At 54.0% G+C, this 24143-nt stretch overlaps 7 protein-coding genes across 7 annotated transcripts in view; 4 read left to right on the top strand and 3 right to left on the bottom strand.

The window, feature by feature from the left end:
* The window catches only part of VTN31DRAFT_6009 (uncharacterized protein), a gene marked incomplete at both ends in the record, with an annotated part of 2241 nt that extends 1787 nt beyond the window's left edge, over positions 1 to 454 (top strand). Inside the window, one exon of the mRNA XM_069406572.1 lies at positions 105 to 454. Within this exon, the coding sequence (XP_069259091.1) occupies positions 105 to 454 (350 nt within the window). The remainder of the gene's footprint in view (positions 1 to 104) is intronic.
* Positions 455 to 5456: 5002 nt separating this feature from the next.
* Positions 5457 to 6565, top strand: VTN31DRAFT_6008 (uncharacterized protein; the record flags this gene model as incomplete). Its single annotated transcript, XM_069406571.1, has 4 exons — positions 5457 to 5510; positions 5634 to 5825; positions 5882 to 5961; positions 6010 to 6565. The coding sequence occupies 4 exons, from the start codon at positions 5457 to 5459 to the stop codon at positions 6563 to 6565; spliced, it is 882 nt and encodes a 293-aa protein (XP_069259090.1).
* A 2673-nt stretch (positions 6566 to 9238) lies between these two features.
* On the top strand, positions 9239 to 10225 carry VTN31DRAFT_6007 (uncharacterized protein; the record flags this gene model as incomplete). Its single annotated transcript, XM_069406570.1, has 1 exon — positions 9239 to 10225. The coding sequence occupies one exon, from the start codon at positions 9239 to 9241 to the stop codon at positions 10223 to 10225; it is 987 nt and encodes a 328-aa protein (XP_069259089.1).
* Positions 10226 to 12440: 2215 nt separating this feature from the next.
* Positions 12441 to 15232, top strand: VTN31DRAFT_6006 (uncharacterized protein; the record flags this gene model as incomplete). Its single annotated transcript, XM_069406569.1, has 4 exons — positions 12441 to 12551; positions 12608 to 13024; positions 13080 to 13742; positions 13793 to 15232. 4 exons carry the CDS (start codon positions 12441 to 12443, stop codon positions 15230 to 15232), a joined length of 2631 nt encoding a protein of 876 aa, XP_069259088.1.
* Positions 15233 to 15494: 262 nt separating this feature from the next.
* Positions 15495 to 16685, bottom strand: VTN31DRAFT_6005 (uncharacterized protein; the record flags this gene model as incomplete). Its single annotated transcript, XM_069406568.1, has 1 exon — positions 15495 to 16685. One exon carries the CDS (start codon positions 16683 to 16685, stop codon positions 15495 to 15497), a length of 1191 nt encoding a protein of 396 aa, XP_069259087.1.
* A 178-nt stretch (positions 16686 to 16863) lies between these two features.
* VTN31DRAFT_6004 (uncharacterized protein) lies at positions 16864 to 18499 on the bottom strand (the record flags this gene model as incomplete). The annotated part of the gene is made up of 4 exons (XM_069406567.1): positions 16864 to 17465; positions 17530 to 17815; positions 17886 to 18361; positions 18424 to 18499. 4 exons carry the CDS (start codon positions 18497 to 18499, stop codon positions 16864 to 16866), a joined length of 1440 nt encoding a protein of 479 aa, XP_069259086.1.
* Positions 18500 to 19441: 942 nt separating this feature from the next.
* On the bottom strand, positions 19442 to 22525 carry VTN31DRAFT_6003 (uncharacterized protein; the record flags this gene model as incomplete). Its single annotated transcript, XM_069406566.1, has 5 exons — positions 19442 to 20883; positions 20941 to 21124; positions 21178 to 21426; positions 21481 to 22041; positions 22100 to 22525. The coding sequence occupies 5 exons, from the start codon at positions 22523 to 22525 to the stop codon at positions 19442 to 19444; spliced, it is 2862 nt and encodes a 953-aa protein (XP_069259085.1).
* Positions 22526 to 24143: the final 1618 nt, after the last annotated feature.

Below are 24143 nucleotides of genomic sequence, written 5' to 3'. Positions count from 1 at the left end.
CATCGTTTATTGTTTCGCATTTACAAATCCCGAGCTGTTTCGAACTATCCAGCGACGAACAACGCCGCCTTTTTGGCAAGACGAACGATTGGTCTTGCGACCAGAGTTTGCACCGCCGCCAGGTAGTGATATCCGTGACCAGATTGAAGCACAGGTGTACCTGCAAGGTCAAGGCGAAGAATCTGAATCGGAGGATGAGCCGAGCTCCGGAGACGACGATGACCAGAAGCCGTTGGCAACCCGTTTTTCTGAATTCAAGGAAATGATTCAGGAGGCGCTGGCCCTTGCAGACGACCAGTTCGAGAAAGGAAGCGAGAAGTTTGTGGAGAAGTTCATGCTCTCTGGCGAACCGTATCGTGTACTGCTCGAGGAGGTTAAGAGCCGCCAGCGCAAACGGAATGGCCTAAAAACTTGGGGTAGATATCGGCATCCTGCGACGATGTATCTTAAATAGGCTGGCCAATTTTGGTGAGGCGGTTGATCGAATATGATGGGTGGTTAATCTCTGGAAACCAAGAATAAAAATTTTCGTTCCGAGTTGCAATCAACTGGCTTATTGATTCTTATCACGCTAGTACGGACCCATACGGGCTGATGTAGTTTCTCATGATCACGTGAATTTTCATAAATTTAGTTAAGAGGAATAAGCACACTTCCCACAATCACTCTAAAGTAGGAAAGTGAGAGGCCCTGTGAGAATTATTGAAAAGGTTCTTGGCAAGGTTCTAGTCCTAATTCGAAATAGTCTACCAAAATAGGTCTAGTGCACTGTGAGAATGAGGCTCTGCCCTGTGAGAATAAAAGAACCCAACTCAATGATTACTCGTACGGTCAGCTAGTGAGGGAAACGGAACGGCCAAGGATGATAACAGATAGTTAACCTCGCTAAGGTAAGTTACCTACCTAAGGTACAGTAGGTACCTGTTAACCCAGGCTAGATAAGTTTGTTCAGTTCCGTAACCTGTCACGTCAATCCTGACTCGCGGTTCCGTTCTGAACTTCCGTCCAAAATTGACAGCTCACTCATGAATCATGACAGGAGACTGGCCCCACGGTCCCGGATTCCCAGGGGTCAAAAAGGCACAGTGGGCGCTGTGTTGGTACTCCGTACACCTCCGAGTTCCATTGCGGCGATTCGGCATTCTCTCCGACTCGCCGAGAGGATAAGTATCTAGGAGTGGTCGACTGAGGTACCGGAGGAGTTGGTTGCACTGTAGAACTGGTCTCAGGGCCTTTGCAGGAGTGCGTGTTTGACTAGTTCTTAGTTACCTACCTACCTGAATATTTACCTTCGGAATACGCCTTACGGCGAAGGTTGTTTGACTCGGGGGTAAGAAAACCTGGGCTGTGAGCGATTCTAGTACGAGGCATGCGAGTGCTCGTACTTGTAGGTACCTACACTGTCGGAACACGAACCTCGGTACGCTGCATTCCAATGAGAAGCTCAGCCTCATCATCCATTAGAGGCTTCAGAGCCCAGCTGGCGGTGTCTTCCGTACGAGTATGTACAATACACATCTTGTACGGATGCCTGCTACGGCAAGCTCGCAAGTGGCAGGGCGGAGGCATCGCCAGAGTCAGTGATATTCTCGCCAAAGCTAAATAATGTATGGATTGCAGGCTTGCAGCTCCAGTGGAGAGATCAGGAGAAGATCAGCGGTGCATTGTCAGTGCCGAAGAAACAGCCGATCGTCATGGCTTCACCGTATGTATTCTTATCATGGGTTTCTCAAGCGAGCGTGGTCCCACACTGCGTATTCCATAAAAAGCTCGAGATTAGTCAGTCCGGTCTCGTGCCTTGTTTAGAATCTCGAATAAGTTAGTTGTAAACCCCCCTTCCGACGTCAAAGGGGCAAAGTATGATTTTCACCAGTGTATGTAGCTGCTGTTGAACAAGGTACCTGCTAGAAGCTCTTAGTTCTCTGTACGGATGAGGACGGAGGTACTCCGTGCTGATGCATAGAAGACCAGCTCCAATGCTCCAACTTGCCGCAAGTAAGCAGGGACCACTGGTGTAGCTGCGCCGCAATCAGCACGCTCCACCTCGTTTCAAAGTCCAGACGGACTGCGGATGGCATGATGGCAGCGAGCATTGTGTCTGTACTGAGAGTACGGAGTACTGGTCTGTTGTATCGAACCGAGGTTATGCACATACTGTAGTTAACTAATTACTGTTAGGTTAGAATTTAGATCCAGTTCGACCCACAAGCCGCGTACCCGCTTTTCTCGATCGGGAAGAGATCGAAAACGAAAGCGGAGGTTTTCTCTGCGCACCTCATTGGTGGAGAAGCTTGCTAGCGCTGGATTCGGAATGGAAACGGAACGTACCGTCCCAGGACGGAGCCACCATTGGCGCGGATGCCACATCCGACCGGCAGATAGCCGTCTCTGGCTCTCTGCGTGGAATCTGGAGAGTCAAGCGAGAACTGGAGGGATCAAAGTCTTTGGGAAAAAGAGGCCGAGAGGCTCAGAGAAAGGGGTAAGTTAACTACGAGAGTTTTTCTCGAAATTCCTCGGTACTTACTCTGTCTGGACGCGAACTTGGGCTTGAATTGACTTTAACTTACCTGAATGCTCCAAGCCTCCAAGTAGTTACTCCGTAGGTACTCCATAGTCCAAGTACATAGGTAGTTAGCGGCTTAGCCTAACACCTCCATATGAAATGAAGCGGCCGTGAACGCTTCGTATCTTGAATAAGTTGCTAAATTAGGTAATGGCAGGCAGGTTAGTCGCCGTCCAACTCTGAGTTTGGGGTTGCACGTAGCGGACAGCCCTGGGACAAAGCAGGCGATCATCTGGCTGACTGGCTCTGAGCTGGGCTTTTCTCTGTCGTCTAACCGGGTCATGACGACATTCAGGGCACCAGCAAACCAGGAAATCCGCAACTCAAAGTTAAAACTGCCCGGCCGCGCGGCAATAGTGACGATCAGAATTCTATCTGTGCATGTGCTGAATCTTTCCTGCTCCAAATGTCAGGGAATGGACGCAGCCATCAGACATAGCCAAGAGTGCGGGGTGGCCCGGTAGCACCAATTCAGCTTAGCGGAAGTGGTTGACGCGTCGATGGCGGTGATGTCTGGCAGCAAGTGTTGCACCGGAATGACCTGATGGGCAATCTTCTTCAACTCGAGCTCGTCCGGGTCATCTGTCTGTCTCGACTTACTTGGCACGCTTCATCTTCCTGGAGCAAAACTTTTGGACGGTCGAGGTGCTGCGAGAGAATACATACAGTACTACGGAGTACGGAGTACAGTACAAAGTATACATACGCAGACGAGTACACGTGCAACTGTCAACCATTTACCCGTCATGGCTTAGTGGGTTGATCATGGCAATTTGGCTGGATACGTACCTACGAGTATCGCGTCCTCGCAGTCCAGCTGTACGGAGTACGGAGTATCTACCTGGCCGTTATATCAGCCGACGGGACACCGGAACACGAGTTGGCACCGGTGAGTTTCACTGCTGATGATCGGGGGCATTGGACGCTCCCCTGACGAGCCAAATGAACTTTGAAAAAGACTTTCAAGGACCAGTTGCAGGGTTGGTCCAGTTGATCATCGCCGAGACGTGATACAAAGCCTAACTCGGTTATGTAATTGACGAGGACTTGGGCGAGGACTAAGAGCCAGCTGCATGCGGGGAAACTTTTTAACTTCACAGACCAGCCGGGTGGATCAGATGGGATTACTAAGATAGACCTAACCTTCCTATAACTCCTAGTCAGATATTAATAACATTCCAGCCGCTCCGTTGACGATCGGTTAGAGGACTTCCCGGAAGACGGAGGATTTGGTAAAGTTCTGGATGGTGATCAAGATCCTAACTTAGGTTTCCCGCGGTGTCGATCCGCCATGTGCTCCTTGGTCAGTTCAGGGATTTTCCCAACGTAGAGTAGTTATGTATCCGTACTCCGTACATGTACGAGTACGGAGTAGGTATTCGTTAGTCTTACCATATTGCTGCGTCGTCCCATCATAGTTAGATTCAGTCTCGACTCCGACAGTATCCTGGTCTCAGACGCTCCGCTGCACGCAATCCTCGTCCTCGTCGCCACCAGCAATTGGATGCAAAAGCCACTAAGTAGGTAAAGGCGGCGTCGATGCTGAAGGCTGTCATTTAGTTAGTGTCATTTCCGATGACAAACCCATGGGTCCAGCTCCCGCCCGTCCAGGCTTCCGTTCCGCTCCGTCCTGGATCAGACGTCATGACCCACCTTTTGTACCGTCTGGTCTTCTTTATGTACAGTCGTTAGGTAGTGGAGAGAGTGTTGAGAGTTTGTTTCCCGAGTCTAGTAACTTATGGAGGACAGAGTAACTACGAGTAGTCTCGAAAACCCAGTCTGTAAGGAACCACAGAGGGGGTGCCCTAAAAAGGTTAACCTACAATACTCTTATTCACAAAAGACCCTGACTCCACAGGTCGGCCCGCCAATCGATCCTGAATGGTCCGGGAGGCTCCACTGCCAAGTACCGCCAAGCCTGTACGTCGCTGACAGCCAATCACAATGCACTGCCATCCTAGGATAACTTCCGGGCTGCTCGGTCTCGCCGATGCAGTGTCGTCTTGGAGGGTTCTACAAAGTGACCGTAGTGGGAGCACAGCGTCGGAGCGAGAGCCCTAAATCCTGAAAATATTAAGTACCTAGGAGATATTGAAATCAATCCATGTTCCAGGACGGCTGCGACGAACCCACAATCGCCTTCCCCGGGGTGCCAGTTGGACCGCATCGGGATCGCCCTCTGCCTTCAAACTCTACCTACTACATACTTCCATCAGTGGAGTGGATCGTGTTGAAGACGAGTGCAAGGTCTAAAAAAACTAATTAGCGAGCGATCGCAAGGAAGCTAACCGGGAGGTCCACCACTTAAATGACCCCGTCAAAGCCTATCCCCGGTGCTTGTCGAGAATTCGCCAAAGGTAAATAAATCTGAAGACTCTCAGGCCGAAACCGATCACCATCCCAGCTTTTTTTCCCGGCACCTCAACACGATAGAAATCCTCTCCTCCAGCACTGACCGGGCAACCCGTCATCTTCTCGATTTCAGATCCTGCGGTGTTGCATCCCTCCACGGACGGGTCCAGACCGTGTTCCGCGAGTGGTCTTTGCTTTGCGTCTGCTGATTTGGCCCGGACACTTTGTCGACGTCTTTTTTCTTTTTTTCTTCCCTCCCTGGACACCGGGTTCGTTGCAAGGCACGAGGTGGTCCACGAAGCGCTCTCCCTTTCGTTCAATAACTCCCCGGCGATTCTACTTTTTATGATCTCCATCCGGGCCGAAGACCCTGGTTCAACGGTGGACATAATACAGTTAGCGAAATCACCGTTGTTTCTGTTAGGTCACCCCGCCTTTGTCGAATTGCTCGCCGTTTTAAGCTCTCTCGCCGCAATATATATGCCTTCCGGGCCGTACCTGTACACCACGGTGACCTCGAAACCCTGAGGAGGAATACATCATGGCGCCAGGTGGCGGGCGAGACTTCAGCTGCTCGTGGGAGAAATGCGGCAAGGTAAGCGGAAAAAAAAGAAAAAGAAAAGAAGAAAAAAAAAAAAAAGAAAAAAAAGCTGCCACCCCACCCAACGTCAAACAAGCGTCTTCATACAGAATCTGACTCCTCACCGGGCGTCAACAGTCGTTCAATCGCAAGTCTGACTTGTGTAGACACTACCGCATTCATACCAATGAGAGGCCATACCACTGTACCGTGGCCGACTGCAACAAGAGCTTTATCCAGCGTAGTGCCTTGACCGTTCACTCGCGGACCCATACCGGCGAGAAGCCACATGTCTGTGACTATGAGGGATGCCGCAAGGCATTCTCAGACGTAGGTCACCGCATTCGTCTACGACAAAGGAACCGTTATGCTGACGAGAAAAAAAGTCCTCCAGTTTAGCTCGCCATCGGCGCATCCACACGGGGAAACGACCGTACATCTGCCAGGAGCCGGCTTGTGAACGAAGGTACGATTAGCTGGGCACGACTTGTCTACCGCCAACTGATCGCTATAGTTTCTGCCGCAAAACAACCTTGACCAAGCACCAACACCGCTCTCACCCGCCAGGTGCGGCCCGCATATCGCCCGAGAAAGCCGCACCAGAGCAGACGGTCCAGCAGACCGCTGCCGTCGCAACAACAACATCATCATCATCATCAGCGGTAGCATCGACAACTCAACACGTCGTGGCACAACAGCCATTGTATCAGTCTCCGACGCCTAACACGACGGACTTTTACCAACAGCAGCAGCAACAGGAACCGCAACAGCCTACCATATCGCTGAACCAAGTTCCTGTGCCAGAGCCGCAAGCGGTCGTGGTCCCGCAGCCTCCTCTGGAGCCCCCACCGTATGCATTAGCCCAGCCTTCCTACAGTCCGAACGACCAAGTCACTGGCCTGTCTGTCGGGGTGGAACAGCTGGGTGTTCCGCAGCTGTACTCCCCTTTACCATTGAGTGCGGACGGCCAGTCCATGCTGGGACCTTACTCGGACTTTTACAAACCCATGCCGAGGATTCTGAATCAGCCAGAGGGGACCGACTGGGCTTTTCTGGGACTCGGGACATGACAACATCCCCGGCTACGAAAAGCAAGGCTGGCGTGCGGGACTCCACAGTCCCGCGATAGGGATATACATTACAATGACCGTCCGGGAAGGGCTGGAAAATCAAGATTTTCCTCATCTGGCCGCTGGCCGTGGTGGTACAGAGTCCAGCTGGATTGGCTGTGTCACTTGGCGCTGAATTGGGGGCATGGGATTGTTCCCGAGGGCAAGAGAAATCGGATCATCTGTGCGGGTGATTTCTTTGGATGTACCTTTGCTGCAAACTACTACTACAGTATACTAATTGGGTATTGTACTGGATTTTCTCGGCACGTCTTGGAGACTTGGAGGGCATCTGTGTTCATCGGCTGGTGCGGCTCTGTTCCTTTTCTCCAATGCCGATTGATTCGACCAGGATACGGAGAGTATTTTTTTTGGAGGGATATTAATCGCGGATCTTGATTGACTTAGCGTTTGATACCCATATTTTGGAGAACCAAACCAGGAAAGATATTCACTGAAATTGAACCACATGATGGATATACAAACTTCTGGCATTCTGCCAATCAAAGAGAGATTTCTTTGGGTATTGCTCCTGCTGATGACATATCGAGATCTGCTGATTCGGCATCAATTTAGAGCAATGACGATCGAACATGCGATATCCTAACCGAGCCGCAATGGTAAGGTTTTCTGCGAAGGCTGAAAAATAACTAATACATCTTTCTGTTTAGTAACCAGTAACAAGCCATGTCGCGGGACGACGGTTCCTTCACTTGGCGTGGTATGAAGAGTGCGTTTTACTAGACTTGTTTTGTCGTCGACCGAGGTATACTTTTATCTTGTCTATGTCCGGATCGCGGGACGGACAGCTTCCGGTCAACGAATCTCTTGGGATGGAGGATTGCGTTTCTCCTCATACATGTCTCGTATCCCAGAACCAACGCCACGCCCTTCGGAAATCCTCCTGTCAAACTCAAACAAAACTCTGTCTTGGTGGACTCCGGACAACTTTTCGATAAAGTTGATTGAGCGATGACCCTCGCTTTCTTGTAACGGGGATAGATTGCGTACCAATAGGACAACAGGGAAATTTCACTATGGTATGAAGGATTATTCCGGTATCAGCCCAGTCGTCTTGGACCTAACTATGTACGAGTAGTTGATCAAGCAATACGGAGTACTCTATTGGGTTACCTGCGAAAGTCGACAGTTTCAAGTCCAGACGAATCGGTTACTTAGGTGAAATCGCTTACAGCGTCTAACTCTAATCGAGCCTTGTGAAGTCAACGGAGAGTGCTCGAATGAAGCTGAGGAAGACCCGGGAGTCTTCCGTACCGACACAATCAAATGAAGATCTCGACCGATGTACGAAAGCGCGACGATTAGGATGATGGAATTACTAATGGTCACGTCCCTAAACAGCAACTTCAAATTCTCAGCTGTTCAGACTAAAAGAAAAAAAAAAAAAAAAAAAAAAGAAAGAATAAGTAGTTGATGATACTCTTCCTCCTTTTCCAAATCAAGCCCATTGTCCAACTGCTCCTGGTGTTTCTTGTCCAGATACTCGAGGAGCACCTCTTCATACTTTTCCCGACCCTTATACCTCGAGACGTCAGGCCCCCAGGAACGAATCGCCGAGGCCAGTCTCCCGGGCACATACGGCTCCTTGACGATCTCCGTAATCGGCACAAAATACGTCCGGATCGTGAACACAATTGCCCCAGAACGCGGCAAGCGACGGAGCGACTGACGCTCGGAGCGGAAGTAATGATGCTCGATGGCACGGTTCTTCTCGGCGGTGTTCCACGACACCTCCTCATCATCCTCGGAGCCGATGCTGGTCGACCAGGCGAGCTGGTCGTCGACCTGGATGAAGTAATTGTTGCGCAGCACGGGGTCCTCGGGCCGCAGACGCCGGAAAAAATTCATCATGCCCCTTTCGAGTTTCTCGCGGTACTGTGGCACGTTTCCCGAGGTGTGGATCTCGCTCAGTGGCATGCCGAATTTGTCCTCGAGGCGCCAGAATCCCGGGAGAAGGATGGCGCCCGCGAGAAGGTAGTATTGGCCGTCTTCTCGCTCGAACATGAGGGCGAGGTCATCCTGGACGAGCCGTGCGCAGGTCATCATGGGGTCTTCGGGCAAGGGCCGTTGGACAATGTTGAAGGATTCGCCCGTGTAGAGGTTGTCGATGCCGACGGGGGTTTTCTTGTATAGGGTTGGGTACCGCGCGGGGAGGTACGAGCATCTGTTCGATGATTCAGTCATCATCACCCCGTGGAAACTCCTATTTCGTCGCATCTTCTTCTAGGTTTACTGTCAATGTCACCTGCGGGCGAACTATCCCTGACGGATCCAACGGGGAGCATTGTGCTGGACCTGACGCATGCGCGTGCCCTGCCGGAAAATGGCGCATGGTTTGCGCCCGGCATTATCGTTCTGGTCGAGGGCATCTACGAGGAGGAAGAGGTCGTGCGAGGGTCCACGCTAGGCGGCAACAGCGGCGTGGGGGGCGCGATTGGCGGACGGTTCATCGGGATATCAATTGCCGGCCCGCCATGCGAACGGCGGGAGGTCACGCTGGGCCTGAGCGCCGGCCGCGGGTCCAGCGAGGACAACAGCGTGATTGGCAGCAACAGCGGGTTCGGCTGGGTTGACTTCCTCGGCGTTGGTAGCGAGCGGTCGCAGGGCGCTCGCATGCGGCGACTCGAAGCGCGATGTCGCGCCTCGAGTTCGCACCAGCGGACTACGATGGCGATTGCTAGCGAGGTGCACCTTGACGAGATGGCGACGCTTGAGGCCCTGCGCAGCATGCTCGCCACGTACGCTGACCTCCCCACGGACGAGCTCCCTCTGGCGATCATCCTGCTCGGGAATTTCGCGTCCGTGTCCGCGCTGACCCTGGGCCAGGGCGGCCGCGCCACCAGCGTCGAGTACAAGGAGTACTTTGACACGCTAGCCGCAGTGCTCGCAGACTACCCGACACTCCTGCGGCACACAACCTTCGTCTTTGTCCCCGGCGACCACGACCCGTGGGCATCGGCGTTCGCAGCGGGCGCAGCTACCGCCATCCCGCGGGAGCCGCTCCCCGGGCTGTTCACGTCGCGCGTGAAGCGTGTGTTCGCCTCCGCGCAAGCCGATGCCGACGCCAGCGTCATCTGGACGACGAACCCGGCGCGGGTCTCTCTGTTTGGGCCGGTCCATGAACTCGTCGTGTTCCGGGACGACATGACAGGGCGGTTCCGCCGGAGTGCCGTCCATCCCGGCTCTGCCCTCAACTCGCAAGAACAAACCCAGCCGACAGCGGATGCAGATGCAGCGCCAGACGGCCAGCAGCAGCAACAACAACCACAACCCCCGACTACGACCACCACGAGCGAATCACATACACAAACCACCGCGCGAAAACTCGTCAAAACCGTGCTCGACCAAAGCCACCTATCACCCTTCCCGCTCTCCACGCGCCCCGTGCTCTGGGATCATGCCTCGGCATTGTCCCTCTACCCGTTGCCGACGGCGCTCGTCCTGGCGGATGCGGAGGCGCCGGCGTTCGCCATCACGTATGAAGGATGCCATGTGATGAATCCGGGGCGGCTGGTGCCCGTGGGCCGCAAGGGGGTAAGTCGGTGGGTGGAATTCGATGTGTTGCGGAATCGAGGGAGGTTAAAGGAGGGGAGATATTGAATCTCTCAAGGGTACTTTATTGTATGTAGTATCTACTTAATGATGCTATGATGGCATGTATGGATTTTGAAGGCCCTTTTTTGCCATTCGAGTGGGGGATGAGGCTGGTCACGTCCATCCTTCATCTATGCATAACGATCTGAAGAAATCCAACAGGGACGAACGATTCGATCAAGCTTGGATTGTTGGCACGACGACTAAAACGACATTGAATTGCTTGTATTCCATCATACGACGCGGAGTTAAGCACAGAGCTGGTATCGATTCGGTAATAAAGTCCAAGCAACGCCGCAGAATCGTAGTCCATCATCTTCTTATTTGTTGAACTAGGACGGCGACTGTCGGGTTCGGAGGCGAATTGCTTCAGCCTCTTCGTACTTTGCCTGTTTTCCGAGGACCTGAACAAGGTTTTCGACGAAGATCGAAGTGAATGAATGATTTGGCCTCAACGCCTTCTCCAGTCTTAACCGCAGCCCGGCGAAACACAGTATCGCGTCTGCCTCTTCGTAGTGCCCTTGACTTCCATAAACGCTGCCCAAGTTGTTGACGCTGCTGAGGGTCTCCACATGATTTGGCCCAAAGCACCCTCTCCAGTCTTTCCACAGCCCGTCGAGCCAGTGCCTCTGCCTCTTGGTGCTGCCCTTTTGCGAGGGTGAAGCCCAGATCATTGACGCTGGCGAGGGTGGCTGGATGGTCGGGACCCATCACCTTCTCTCGTCCTTCCAGTGCCCGTTGATGCATCGTCTCTGCTTCGCAATACTGACCCAAGATGTAAAAGCTGCGGCCTGCTTTGGAAAGAAGGTTGGCCCTCACATCCTCCATCGTCGTCTGACGCTGGAGAATTCGCCGAGCATGTGGGAGGTAGTCCATCCATGCCCCTTTATTATTGTAATCGGGGTCGGGAAAAGCATCTTCGGCGCGTCATATCGCCTCGGCCGTCCACTCTACAAGCTCCCCTTGCTTGTCCATCTAAATCAACGTTGCAAGTTGGACCAGTCGGTGGATGTCAGATGTCATGCATTTCCGACTCTTCGAGGGTATGGTCCAGTATGTGTACGATACGTGTATTGTTACACGCACGTGATCTGCTTCCTGTCTTCTCCTTTCTTGCTCCTTTTTTTTTTCCTTGTGTTCAGCTCAGTGTCTTTTAGGCCTTTATGTCTTCTCTTGTGCCGTCTTTTCCGTCTTTCAGGCCGTTTAGGCTTTTAGCCGCTTCTTTTCCATGGTTCATGTGTTTTCAGCACTCTTCAGCTCGCTTGTACCGTCCTCTTTAGGACGCTACTCATTTGTGTAGGTTTTTCCTCTGGCTTGGCATCATGTGTATATAGAGCTCCGATTGCCCATAGAGTCGGAGAGCAGAGTTCTAGCTAGCAAGGTCTTTCGACGTGGATCCATGGTTTCCAGGATAAGCCCAGTTCAGTTCTGTCCGATAATAACTCTACGTTACCTAACTAACTAGGTAGGTGCTAAACCTAAAATACCAAAAATACGGTCAGCAGGAGTACTCGTGAGTCCCGTACTCGTACGGAGCGGGGTTAACTACTCGTAGAGTTAGGTACGGAGTAGAGTTATACTTTATGGCAACTTTGAGTGTCAGTTAGAAAAAGATGTCACTTTGATTGGCAACTCCCTCTCCTGAGTCTCATGATCGGCGAGTCTCGTGACGACCTCCAAATCAAACTGAATCAGCTCATTTTAAATTCACGGATCTTGACTTCTCTTGAAATGTAAGTAGGTAAGCTTACGAGTACTAGAGGTACTCCGTACACTGTATTGTAATTTATTCGTACTCGTCTGTATTCCGGTGCTCTCCATCGGTGTCGAACACTTTCGAGTGGCTGAGCCTGGATGACTTGACGAAGGCCATCCTTCAAACACTGAAACCATTTAGCAACGGTTGATACCTATATTAGTAGCTGGTGGAGAGAGAACTTCTGTTGGTCTGCTCAGACATGGAGAAATAGCCCATGGGCATGATGGTTGCCACCTAGTCGATTCCGTCATGCGGAGATCTCTTTGTCCACTTCATCCGTTGACCGTCCTCGGGCGTTCGGCGAGTTCGAACGGAGTGCGCTCGCCGAAGCTGGACGGTTCGCTGCCGTCAACAGTACAGGACGAGGACTTGTAATCGATAGCTGGTCAAGGAAGTGAATCGATTCTCTTTTCCATCGGCCTGGAGCAACGAAGCTATCGTCACTTGGCCGGAAGTCGAGCAATGACGTCTGCAAACGACGACATCCGGGTACCTCCTCAAGGAGGAATCCTCGAAGGTAGCAATCCGACAGTATGGGACAGCAAAAACCCGATTACACTGTTCGTTATCCAGGTATGCTTCGCTGTCTGGATACTCATTCTTATCCACACTGCTGACGTGCCTTCCAGGCCTCCATCATCATCATCCTCACTCACCTTCTCCATTGGCCTCTTTCCCTCATTCGCCAGCCCCGTGTCATTGCGGAGGTCGTCGGAGGGATTCTCCTGGGCCCCTCCGTTCTCGGGCGCATCCCCAAGTTCACCGAGACCATCTTCCCCGCAGAGTCGATTGCGGGCCTGAACTTGGCTTCGAATCTGGGTCTGGTGCTGTTTTTGTTCATCATCGGTCTTGAGACGGATCTGCGCGCTCTGATGAGCAATTGGCGTGTTGCTGCCAGCGTCTCGGCCGCTAGCTTGATCTTGCCTTTCGGCTTGGGCTGTGCGATTTCATATGGCCTGTATCGAGAGTTTCGTGATGAGCCTGGCCTGGTCTCGATCAACTTCCCGACATACATGCTCTTCGTGGGCATTGCCATGGCCATTACGGTGAGTCAAGCGACCCAGACAACTTCGGACTGTTTGAATTCTAATACCTCGACAGGCGTTCCCAGTGTTATGTCGCATTCTTACGGAGCTGAAGCTGCTGGGCACCAATGTTGGCGTAATTGTCCTCTCGGCCGGTGTAGGGAACGACGTGGCAGGCTGGGTGCTGTTGGCTCTCTGCGTGGCGCTCGTCAATGCGGGAACGGGGATCTCCGCTCTATGGGTGCTTCTCGTCACCCTGGGGTTCATCCTATTCCTCGTCTATGCCGTGAGACCCGTGTTCTTGTGGTATTTGCGCAGAACGGGCAGTCTAGAAAAGGGTCCAAGTCAGGCCGTGGTTGTGGTGACGCTGCTTCTCGTCCTGGCGTCGGCATTTCTCACACAAGTGATCGGAGTCCATGCGATTTTTGGAGGATTCGTCATCGGTTTAATCTGTCCGCATGAGGGTGGCTTCGCTATCAAATTGACGGAGAAGATCGAGGATCTGGTAACAGCCATCTTCTTGCCGCTTTACTTTGCACTTTCCGGTCTCCAGACCAACCTCGGCGCCTTGGACTCCGGTATCGTCTGGGGCTACGTTATCGGCGTTATTGCCATTGCATTCTTTGCGAAGGTAATTGCTGGAGCGCTTGCATCGAAAGCAGCGGGTCTGCTTTGGCGTGAGAGCATGGCTGTTGGTGTGCTGATGAGCTGCAAGGGTCTGGTTGAACTCATTGTGCTTGTACGTTTGGATACCACGATTTTATCACGGCCACCGCTAACCTATGGCAGAACATTGGCCGTCAAGCAAAGATTCTTAGTGAACGGACCTTTACAATCTTTGTTGTCATGGCATTGGTCACGACATTTCTAACGACACCCCTCACCACCTGGCTGTACCCCCAGTGGTATCAGGATAAAGCTGCTCGCTGGCGGCGTGGGGAGATTGACTGGGACGGAAATCCAGTGCATTCGGACTCTGGGCCACCATCAACGCCTGCCGAGAAGCTTCGAACGAAGCCAGTTCGGCGAGTTGCAGTTTATCTTCGTCTCGATGGTCTGTCCAGCGTGTGCACGTTTGTCAGCATGCTTGGAGGGCACCGTACCTCCAAGACTTCATCCCTTGTCCATCATGCCCACAAAGGATCCGAAGCCCAATTCGGACCTTCAGAGGAACAGCTCGATAGTCGAGCATCGCAATCGGAACCTGCGATAGCCGCACACGGGCTCCGGTTGATCGAGCTAACTGACCGTCTGTCTTCGACCATGAAGGTCTCCGCAATTGAAGAATACTCTGTCTGGGACCCGGTAGTCAACGTGTTCCGGGCCTTTGGACAGCTCAACAGCATCCAATCCGACGGCCGGGTAGCGGTGGTCCCGAAGCATTTGTACGCAGATTCCGTGCTGGACATGACCCGGGACGCATCGGCGGATTTCCTGCTGCTTCCATGGAGCGCAAGCGGCAGCGTCAGCGACAGGCAGAGCCTATGGTCGACCGAGGAGTCTTCGGCGGCGCCGCCCAACGCTCCCTACGCTGCGTTCGTATCGCAGGTGATTGCGCGGGTATCCGTCAACACTGGCATCCTCGTTGACCGAGCCCTGGAGATCCCCAGTCGCGAGCGACCCGACTTGAAGCGAACGACCAGTGCGCGAGGCGGCGTACTACCCATTGTGCACGACCGCATGGTTTCCGCCAACAGCAAGCAGCATGTCATACTCTTGTTCCATGGCGGCGCTGATGATCGGTTCGCACTGCGCTTGGCCCTGCAACTGGCGCGGAACGAACAAGTGACTGCCACAGTCATCCACATCAATACACCAACATCCGCGCCGACGAATTCGGAAACGTCGCACAACCCCCCGGCAACACCCGCGTCGACCGCAGAACCCCATACCCTTTCCGAGGAGAACGACTTGAGCTTCCTCGCGACGATCCGTGACTCCGTCCCCATCGAACTATCCCCGCGCGTGGTCTTCACTGAGGCCAGCCCAACCGATCCCTCGACGGCCGTCACGGACTTTGCCATGCGCACAGTCCAGGAGGAGCTGGACCGCAGCGGGACCGAAAGCAACCACTTGGTGATCGTTGGACGACGCAGTGTGGGCGGCGAGTCATCGTCCCCGGATGGTGATGGGGGATCAGAGACACGCAAAGCGCTGGGGGTTGTCGGCGAGGCTCTTGTCCGGAGAAGTGTCCGGGCGAGTGTCTTGGTTCTGCAGGCTGCGGAGTGATCAAGATGGGTTTGGTTTTCTACAGGTTTTCGCGTTGCTTCCTCGGTCGGATTATATTTTGATGATTTAAAAACGAATCTTATCTGCTATGATGTGACGGGGTTGCTTAGGGTTTGACGTTATGTTCCTGGATATATATTTCTCTGTACACCGTTGTCAGAAGGCTTGAAATGAATATACATACGCATTGCAAAAGTACATATGTATGGGACAAAGTACTATGTACAGTTCTTCCACGCGGCCGCAAGGGCCGAAGAGTCTCTTAATACCGCTCAATCACATACGGCAACTCGGAGGACTCATCCCGCGTTGCCAGACGGATCACACTCCCGGAACGTTCCGACCCTCCTCGTCGACTCGACCGAGAGGACCGCGCCGCTGCCGCTGACGACGCGGAAGTCGAAGACGCGGCATACCGGCCAGAGAAGGCACTATCACCACTACTACTACTACTATTACCCACGGTATCTGTTTCCCCTTCCTCATCCGACGGCCCGATAAACGACGACGACCCCCCGTCACCACCATCGCCCTGATCGCCGCGAATATCCTGCAGCACCTGCGGGTCGACGACCTTCATACCGCGGAGGATCTCCGCGAAGACGGCCATCAGCGTGCGGAATTCGTCCTCGAGCAGGGGGCGCGCGGCGAAGCGTGCACGCTCGTACAGGGAGACAAACTCCGATGCGAGTTCTGGCGGGTTGATCAGGTTGAGGGATGTCAGGTGGGCCAGGTACTCGCGCAGACCCATAGCGGCGGGGCGACGCAGGATATCCACGACGCGCGGGTCCGGGATGGCCTGGCGATGCTGCTGCTGCTGCTGCTCACCGTTCATCATGCCGCGATGGGTCGAGGAGAATAGTGGGTCCGGCGGCGCGAGCGACACGGCCTTGGCCTCGATCAAATGCGGGAGTTCCAGGACGATGCTCTTGAACTGCAGATTTCCGGGGAGGCCGGACGACGGGGAGGATGGGGCCGGGGCGGACCAGCCTGGGTGCGCGATCTTTCCCCACGGGGGTCTTGCCGGGTCGATCGAGAGCGCGGGGTCATGATGGACAACGTCAGCGCCGCCGTTGTCGTTGTTGTCGTCGTCGAAGTTGAGGATGTTGGCGCGGGGACGTGCCTGGTAGGCGATGATTGCGCTGCGGGCGAGCCCTTGCTTGACCAGGCGGCGGACGCTCTTGCTCACGTCACCCTTTTCGACGGGGATCCATGGTTTGGGGATACTGTTGAGGCCCGTGCGGTTCGTGTAGATGCGGCTAGCGTACAGCAGGAGTGCGAGGAGCGCGGTGAGGATATACGCGCCGGTGACGATGAAGATGTTGGTCAGGCGACGGGTGCGGTAGCATTGCACGATAAAGTCCCCCGGCGTGAGCAGGATCAGGCAGAGCAGGATGATGCTCAGGACGCTGTACAGGGTGGTGTTAAGAATGCGGAGGACATTGATGGACATGATAACGAATGCATTTTTTTTTTTCCAAGTCTTGTACTCCGCAATCGTTGAATTATGAGTGCTCCCGGGTTGATTCGAACCTGACAGACTGGAATTACCCCTGGATGGATTATCACGTGAATTAAGTTAGGCCTAACAGAATTAAGCCAGTTGATAATAACTAATCTCGAGCCTTCGGCTAATCCTCCACCGCAACCTCATCCTCCAATGTCGGCCCGACATATTCCCCCCTTGCCCGCCGAATTACACGCTCAATTCCATCCAATCCTTTCTTCAACACATCCATCTTCGGCCCGTAGCTCAACCGCACAAAGTGGTGGCACGGGCTGTCAAACAGATCCCTTCGCTTGGCCGGATTCAAGTCGAAGAAGATGCCCGGCACCACGATTGTCTTCTCCTTGAGCAGCGCATTGAAGAAATTGAGCCCGTCCGAGATGTTGGCGGACTCGGGCAGCGGCGGGTCAATCGATGTCAGGTCCAGCCAGACGTAAAAGGTAGCCTGCGGCACATCCTTGATCTTGAAGCCAATGTCGCGCAGCCGGGAGACGACGTAGTCGCGCTTTTCTCGGAAGTGCCGCTGCAGTGCCTTCATCTCCTCGCGCACCAGCGACGGCTCCAGCATGGGGATGGCTGCCTCCTGGAACGGCACGTTGGCGCCGCCGTCCAGGTACGATCCCGCCGAGGCCAGGGCGTCAATGAACTCCTTGGGCCCAACCACCCAGGCGATCCGCCAGCCGGGGAGACGGAACCGCTTGGTGAGACCGTCAATCAGAAGGACATCTAAAAAAAAACACTACCCATCAGGCTTACGGTCTCTCTTCTTGTTGGAGACTTCCATACGCACCATCGCTGTTCACGTCTACGACATTCTCCGCCCCGCTGATCGTTGTCCCATCGCAGTCGGTCGTGTAGTTATATCCGCCGTAGAACTCGTCCAGAATGAGCGTGGCGCGGCCACGGCAGATGTCCTGGATGCGCGCCAAGTCCGGGTTCGAGAGCACATGGCCGGTTGGGTTTCGCGGGTTCGACGTGAGCAGCACGGACGTGCCTCGCGCAATCTCCTCGGCGATCTTGTCTGGATGGATATGGTAGTGATCTTCTTCCGCGAGGGGGATCGGGATCGGCGAGAACTGCCAACACTCAGCCTCCCTCTTTCTCTCTCTCTCAAACCTAACCCGGAAGATTTTCTTCTCTGCTCACGTTCTTAAACAGCGACAACATCTCCGAGTACGCCGTATAATCCGGGATCGGAAATGACAGGTATGCATTTCCCAGAATCGCCGCGATCCGGATCAATCCGGCGCGCCCACCAGGCACAATGCAGACATTCTCCCATGTATACTGGCTCTCCTTCCCCTGCCGATAATGCTCGTTGTACAGCCGCGCCACAGCCTCCCGCAGCGGCTTGATCCCCGCCGTGGGACCGTACTCTCGCGCCGCAGACTCGACCGGGATGGTCGTGGGCCGTGGGAAACTGCCCGCGATGTCATCGTCGACCTCCGGCGCGCCTTGCCCGAGGTTTGCCCATTCGTGCGGGTTGTCCTGGTAGCCGTGCTCGATGGCGCGCTCGGTGCACCAGATCACACCCGTCGAGGCACGCGAGGCGTCGAGGCCGGCGTGGGGACGGTGACCCTCGTGGGCGTCGCGGAATGCGCGGTGGGAGTCGGAGCGGAGTTCTATTTTCAGGCCGTTAGATAGTGTACCCAGTGAAGTAAGTAGTCTATTTCGGATGACGCACCGTTCTCTGAGAGATCCTTACTCCGCCGCTTGTCATGCGGACTGAGAATGCTCAGGCGCCGGCCGGAGAATGACATGATTGATTGATGCCTTTAACTTTGCTGGGAGGTCAAAGATATCCTTCGTGCTTTTATTTTTTTCCTGGGACGGGGTAGGATATCTTGAATGGAAGGTTTTTGACGTAGTATTTATCATCTCCTCGAATCCTACCAGAGTTCAACTAACTACCTGGTACTAGGTATTAGCTGAGTCGATCAAATACCAAAACGCCCCGATCTTCCCTGAAACATGCATGCATTTGCCCTGTGCCAATCTCTGCCTCAGAACAGACAAATAAGCAGGTTAGTTGAGGGGTTTAATCTTTGTATTTTTTTTTCTTTTAAATAAAAAAATTTCATAATACCGTGGCTGAAGCTGAAAGAAGAAAATAATACCTCACTCGACTGTTCAGTAGTTGAAGCAAGAATTAATACTAGGGTACAGACAAACCACCAAACAGGAAGTGCAACGCAGTAGCAAGTTGCGCCTTCCCCGAGTAGAACCCCGGACCGCTTCGGCCCGATCCTTGCGTCCCCTGCTTGCATGTTCACCTTCCAAATCAAGAAGATGGTAGAAAGAGTCTCTCATCGTGAGATGAATTCTCTACTAACGGTACAACAACCACGTTACATACATCAAATCGTTCATCGGTTCGTAGCGGGGTACAGAGTGTACAACCGACAGCTCAAAAGGCACTCAACCGGGGAATCTCAAGTACATCGTCATTCTGTCCGCACAGACGGGATAATCCCGGAATGCGGGCGAGACGAGATGATGCTGTGGTTGTAGTCCGGACGAGAAGAATAAAAAGAAAAGACAAAAAAAATGAATTGAAAGTAAAAACAAACAACCCAACGACAAACGCCAGGAACTGCCGAAAATGCCGATGGACCAAACAGAAAAGACAAGAAAAGCAAATGGTCGTAGCAAGCCATGTGGTCATGTCCAGGGCCGCTGTGGAGGTATGGGCAAGAGCAAGACTAATTCTCCACGGCCTGGCAGAAGAGTTGGATCTCGCCCACTTGACCCTTAGCCAGGCTTTCCCGGTGTTGATCGCGCCACTCCATGAACGCCAGCTGAACGGCCTCGTCACTGTCAATGGTGACGAAGTCGCCGTCTTCATCCTTGTAGCGCAGCCGCACCGACTTGTTGCCAATGGACCGGTTCGTGAACCGAGCCAACTTCGCATCGACGCGGTCCGTCAGCGACCGGTACATGATGTTGCTCGCAATCACCAGCGTCACGTAGTTGTCGTCAAAGTTGACCTTGGCCTTGATTTGCGTAGGCATGGCCGGCTCGTCCGGATTGTCGAGCTCCCCGCTGCTCGAACCGATTCCGCTGCTCGATCCAACGCCGCTGTTCGAACCGACGGCCGGAGTCTCCGAGTAAGGCGCCCTGCCGTCGTCGTATTCCACAGCCTGCGTCGGCGGCGCGTACGAGGCATTCTCCGCGTACGCATTTGGCGGAGTCTGGCGGTTGCCTCCAACCCCAGGAGGGTGGTTGGCACTCCGGATGGGCAGCGCGCCATTGGTCGGGGACGTATTGGGACTGCGGTTGACGGGGCCTCGCATGCTGGCCAGTTGCGGAGGAATCGGTGGCACCGGAACGTTGTTGTCGACCATCTGCCCCGGGTGGCCGTTCAGGTAACGGCCTGGAGCATTTCCATGGTGGATGTCCGGGCTGCTGGCCGACCGCAGTCGCTGTGTCGTCGGGTTCCCACTCTGGTTCTGACCGGAAAGAGGGGGCAGCGATGGCCGCTGCACCCGTCCATTGCCCTGACCCTGGCTGTTGCTGAAGGACGGGGTGCCGTTAGTACCATCTCTAGAATAAAACCTGGTTAGTGCTGGAGCCGTATACCGATTCGAGTCTTCGTGCCAGGCGGTTGCCGAGGGCGTCATCATTTGCTGCCGACCGTGGCTGTACGACGATTGCGAGCTGGACCGAGCGGACGGCGGCTCCGTGATCGGCGAGAAGTACGAATTGCCTGGGCGCTCGCCGGGTGACAGGCTGCCTTGGGAAAGGGGCGTCTGCACCGACAACGGCGGGTCCGGCAACGGGAAACGCGGAGGCGGCCGAGCAGGTGGAATGCCCATGGAGCCGTTGCTGCCGCCCGTTGCGGATCGTGCCCGAAGGCTGGTGCTCGAAGCATTGCGGCTGACAGAGAATTCTGATAGCGCCTCCTCTTCGGCCTCGTACTCTTGCTGGTAGGGGTTGGGGATGTTGTTTGCCACCGTCTTCATATACGTAAACTCCGAGTCCGAAGTGCCCGTGTTCCGGTAGCTCCGGTGCGCCGCCTGTGCCTGTCGCTGCGCGTCGATGTCTTTGTACCACTTCTTCATCACATCTTCGTTTTGGTAGCGAATAATGAAATTGTCGACGACGCCCGGATCTCCCTTCCAGAAGATTTGAATCCGATACGAGCCTATATGTCATTGTCAGTTTTGAGCAACGCCAGATAAGGGAGGGGAACGGAACGTACCGGGCTTCGAAAGTTGGACGACGTCCGTCACATTCGCCATGTAGATGCGCCCCTTGAGCTGCAGACGCGGTTTGCCCTTGACTGTCGGGTTGGGCTTATCCTTGCCAATCAGCTTGGACTTTTGCTTGTTGGGGTTGACGTCCTTGCAGCAGAGAAGAATCCGCTCGAATAGGTAGATGTGATACTGGCATGGTCGGTTAATGGCAATCCCGTCTGAACGGCCAGATCAACACGTACCTCTCGTTCAGTGTCCTTGTTCGAGTCGCCCTTGATGACAGTGAACGTGCCGAAGCGGAGCAAGTCACCAAAGCCTTCCACCTTGAGGGACTTCCAGTCATCGACACGTTGAGAGAGATCCGCCACGGCAGCCGCCAAGTGTTCCTTGTCAATCGCATCGTTTGCCGAATCCAGGACCGACTGGATCATGTCGATGGCTTTGGAGATGCGGTCCGCGAGTTCCGGATCCTCAGTTTGCTTCCGCAGCTCCTGATTTGGTCAGTTGTCAGAACGGGCGAGAAAAAAAAAGGATGTTTAGCTTACGGAGAGCATGAGCGGGTACTTGGTCAGCCGTTGGAACGGCTTGACAAGGAACCCATTGAGAGTCGCCGGCATCGCGACCATCTGCTGCAGATCCGGGGAACGTGGTGCCGATTTGATCTTGTCCCACTCACGCAAGCAGGCCTCGTCGCAACGCAATTGGTTGGCGATGAAGGGCTCGTACTTGCGGAGGGCATCCTCAGCTTCGATGAAGAGATTGCCCCAGTCTTGTTGTTCTTCAGGCAGAGCGTAGTGCTGCTCCATGCGGATCAGGAAGCGTTGGGCAAAGTCGAGCAGGTTGTTCAGGTTGAGGAAAATCTGATGGATGGCATCACCGGTCAGAGCGCCGGTTTCCTCCAATTCCTTTTTGAGGGCCTGGACGTTCTGCAGATGATTTACGTAATCCCGCTCCGTCTCCAGCAGCTCCTTCAAGATGTGCTGCCTCTTGGTGAGCTTCACGGTACCTCCTTTCTCGGATTGCGCGTTGGAGGCGGAGGGCGACGGCCGGCGCAGCTGGCCTTGCATCTCTAGAATGTCCAAGACCCGATTGACCATTTTGACAACCTGGTGATTATGAGTCAGCATTGCGGGGATATCATCGTGGAAATATATTTGACGTTACCTTGAGAAAGCCGGTTGTATTGTCACCGTAAAGATCTGTGATCAGAAAGCAGTCCTGCTGAGGAAAGCCCATGTCCTGTAAGCAGGCGGACAGGAACTTGAAGGTGGCGGCCTTGGGACGCTTCGCCTCCGGGACCTTCTCCGGATCAATCTCCAAGGGGTCGTCCGGGTTGGACGCGTTGAAGATGGTCATGAGCGGGTATCCGCCGCGCAGACAGTTCCAGAGGGAGGCGACCGGGTCAGAGGTGCCCCGGGCTCGCTCCTCCTCTTCCATCTCCCGCAAATGGCGTTCGAATCCAGGAACTTCGGCCAGCCGATTCTTCAGATTGACGCAGCTTTGATAGATGGATTCATTGCCCCGGCGATTGATGATGTTGTCCTCGGCCACGGGGCCGCCCACCGGGGGTGCCGTCCCTGCGGAGTCCATGGCGCTTCAACTGAGTCGACTTGCGAGAGCAACTTTGTTTTATTTTCGATCCTGTGTTTGATTCCCCACGAACACGGTCCCAGCCAGGGTCGTTGGGTCGGGACGACTTGATTAGTCCCGCATCGGACGGTGCCTGCACGCGCCTATCGATCGACCCGATGGTGTAGTATGATGGATCGCGAGGCGTGCGCAGAGTTACGATGATCCGGGAGCGGAGGGCGATGCAGTCGGAGGGAAAATGACCAGATTGCGATGGTCCAGGGGGGGGGGGGGGGAGTGTCGGACGATCCAGCCGAGATGGTCACCGCCTTTGCATCCGCCAGGGGCGGAAGTGCGATATCAGGAGCGAGAGCTGGGTTCACAGTACGGGATGAGGACGACGAGTTGAGGGTCGATACGGGGGAGAGACGGGGGGGAAATGTCGAGCTGCGAGCTTGACAGAGTCGGCACGGCAGGGGGGGGGAGAGAGTTAAGTCCACGGCGTCGAGAAGCGTAATCTACTCGGTATTGGCTCAGGAATTTCGGATCGGTTGAACTTTGCGTTGGGGGGGGGTGTGTCTTTGAAGGCAAGGGAGTTCTGGAGAAGCGAAAGACTGAGAAAGACTTTTTTTTTTGGGAGAATCTACTCCGTACTAAGTCGAATGTTGGATGTCGCGATGCAGAGAGCCCATGCCAATAGACAATAACTAGTATGTCATTCAGCAGTAATAGTACGTAGGCCATCTCCCTGCTGGTGCTTAATGAAACGCTCACAGCACTCCGTTATTCCCCAGCGCCATGCAGGCCAGGCACTGGCCAGCCCAGTCTCTGTAGCGTGTTTCGGCCACACTGGCGCTAAACCCCTTTGGTTAGCTGTTAACTGCCCTAGTGAATTTATACTGAATTGGAGGTTTGCTGGCCTGGAAGGCCCTAGCGGCTATGCCCGCCATACCACAGCGCTCATTTCACGGCCATCCAACGCCTCTCAATTCTAACCTCTCTACTGTGTTTTCCCACACAGAGAGAGCCTGCAGGAACCGATCTCAAAGGAGTGATGGGACTTTTGTCATCCTTGCCCGGGGTGGTGTGCGGCTGATAAGGGATGCTTATGTAATAACCTACATTTCGTCGTTTCGACCAGACGCTGAGTCATCTCCGGCTCGGCCAAATCACGTGACCCGATTATTCCACCCTTTCAATTGCCCCCAATTCTGTGCATTAATTGAGCATTCACCACCAACCGACAGAAAATGCTGCTTCCCCAGGTTCACATACCAGAGCGATGGAACCAACCAGGCCGTTGGAAGAAGGACCCATGTCGAGTAATTTATAAAAATCCTGTGGGATTGAGTGAATCGAGAATGTATGTACGTACATACATTACGCGCGATTAAACGCGATGCACCCTTGAAACGACCACGCCTGATGTCACGATACTTCCCAGTCCAGCTGGAAGGTTGCAGTTGGGGTTAGGGTTAGGTTAGTTAGCGTGTGTCAAGCTTGAGTCGGTTCAGCTTTCGCTGGAAGTGGGAACTCAATCGTTGGTGCCTTAGGCATGCATAACCTAAATCCATACGTTAGTTAACCGAGAGCTGGTGTGCTGACTCATCATGGATGCAAACTAAACAAACGGAGCAGA

The sequence above is a fragment of the Thermomyces dupontii genome (genome assembly GCF_041956625.1).
Source record: "Thermomyces dupontii strain NRRL 2155 unplaced genomic scaffold VTN31scaffold_6, whole genome shotgun sequence".
Lineage (NCBI taxonomy): Eukaryota > Fungi > Ascomycota > Eurotiomycetes > Eurotiales > Trichocomaceae > Thermomyces > Thermomyces dupontii.
The sequence above is the reverse complement of the archived record's forward strand: the minus strand, read 5'-3'. Positions and strand labels throughout refer to the sequence as shown.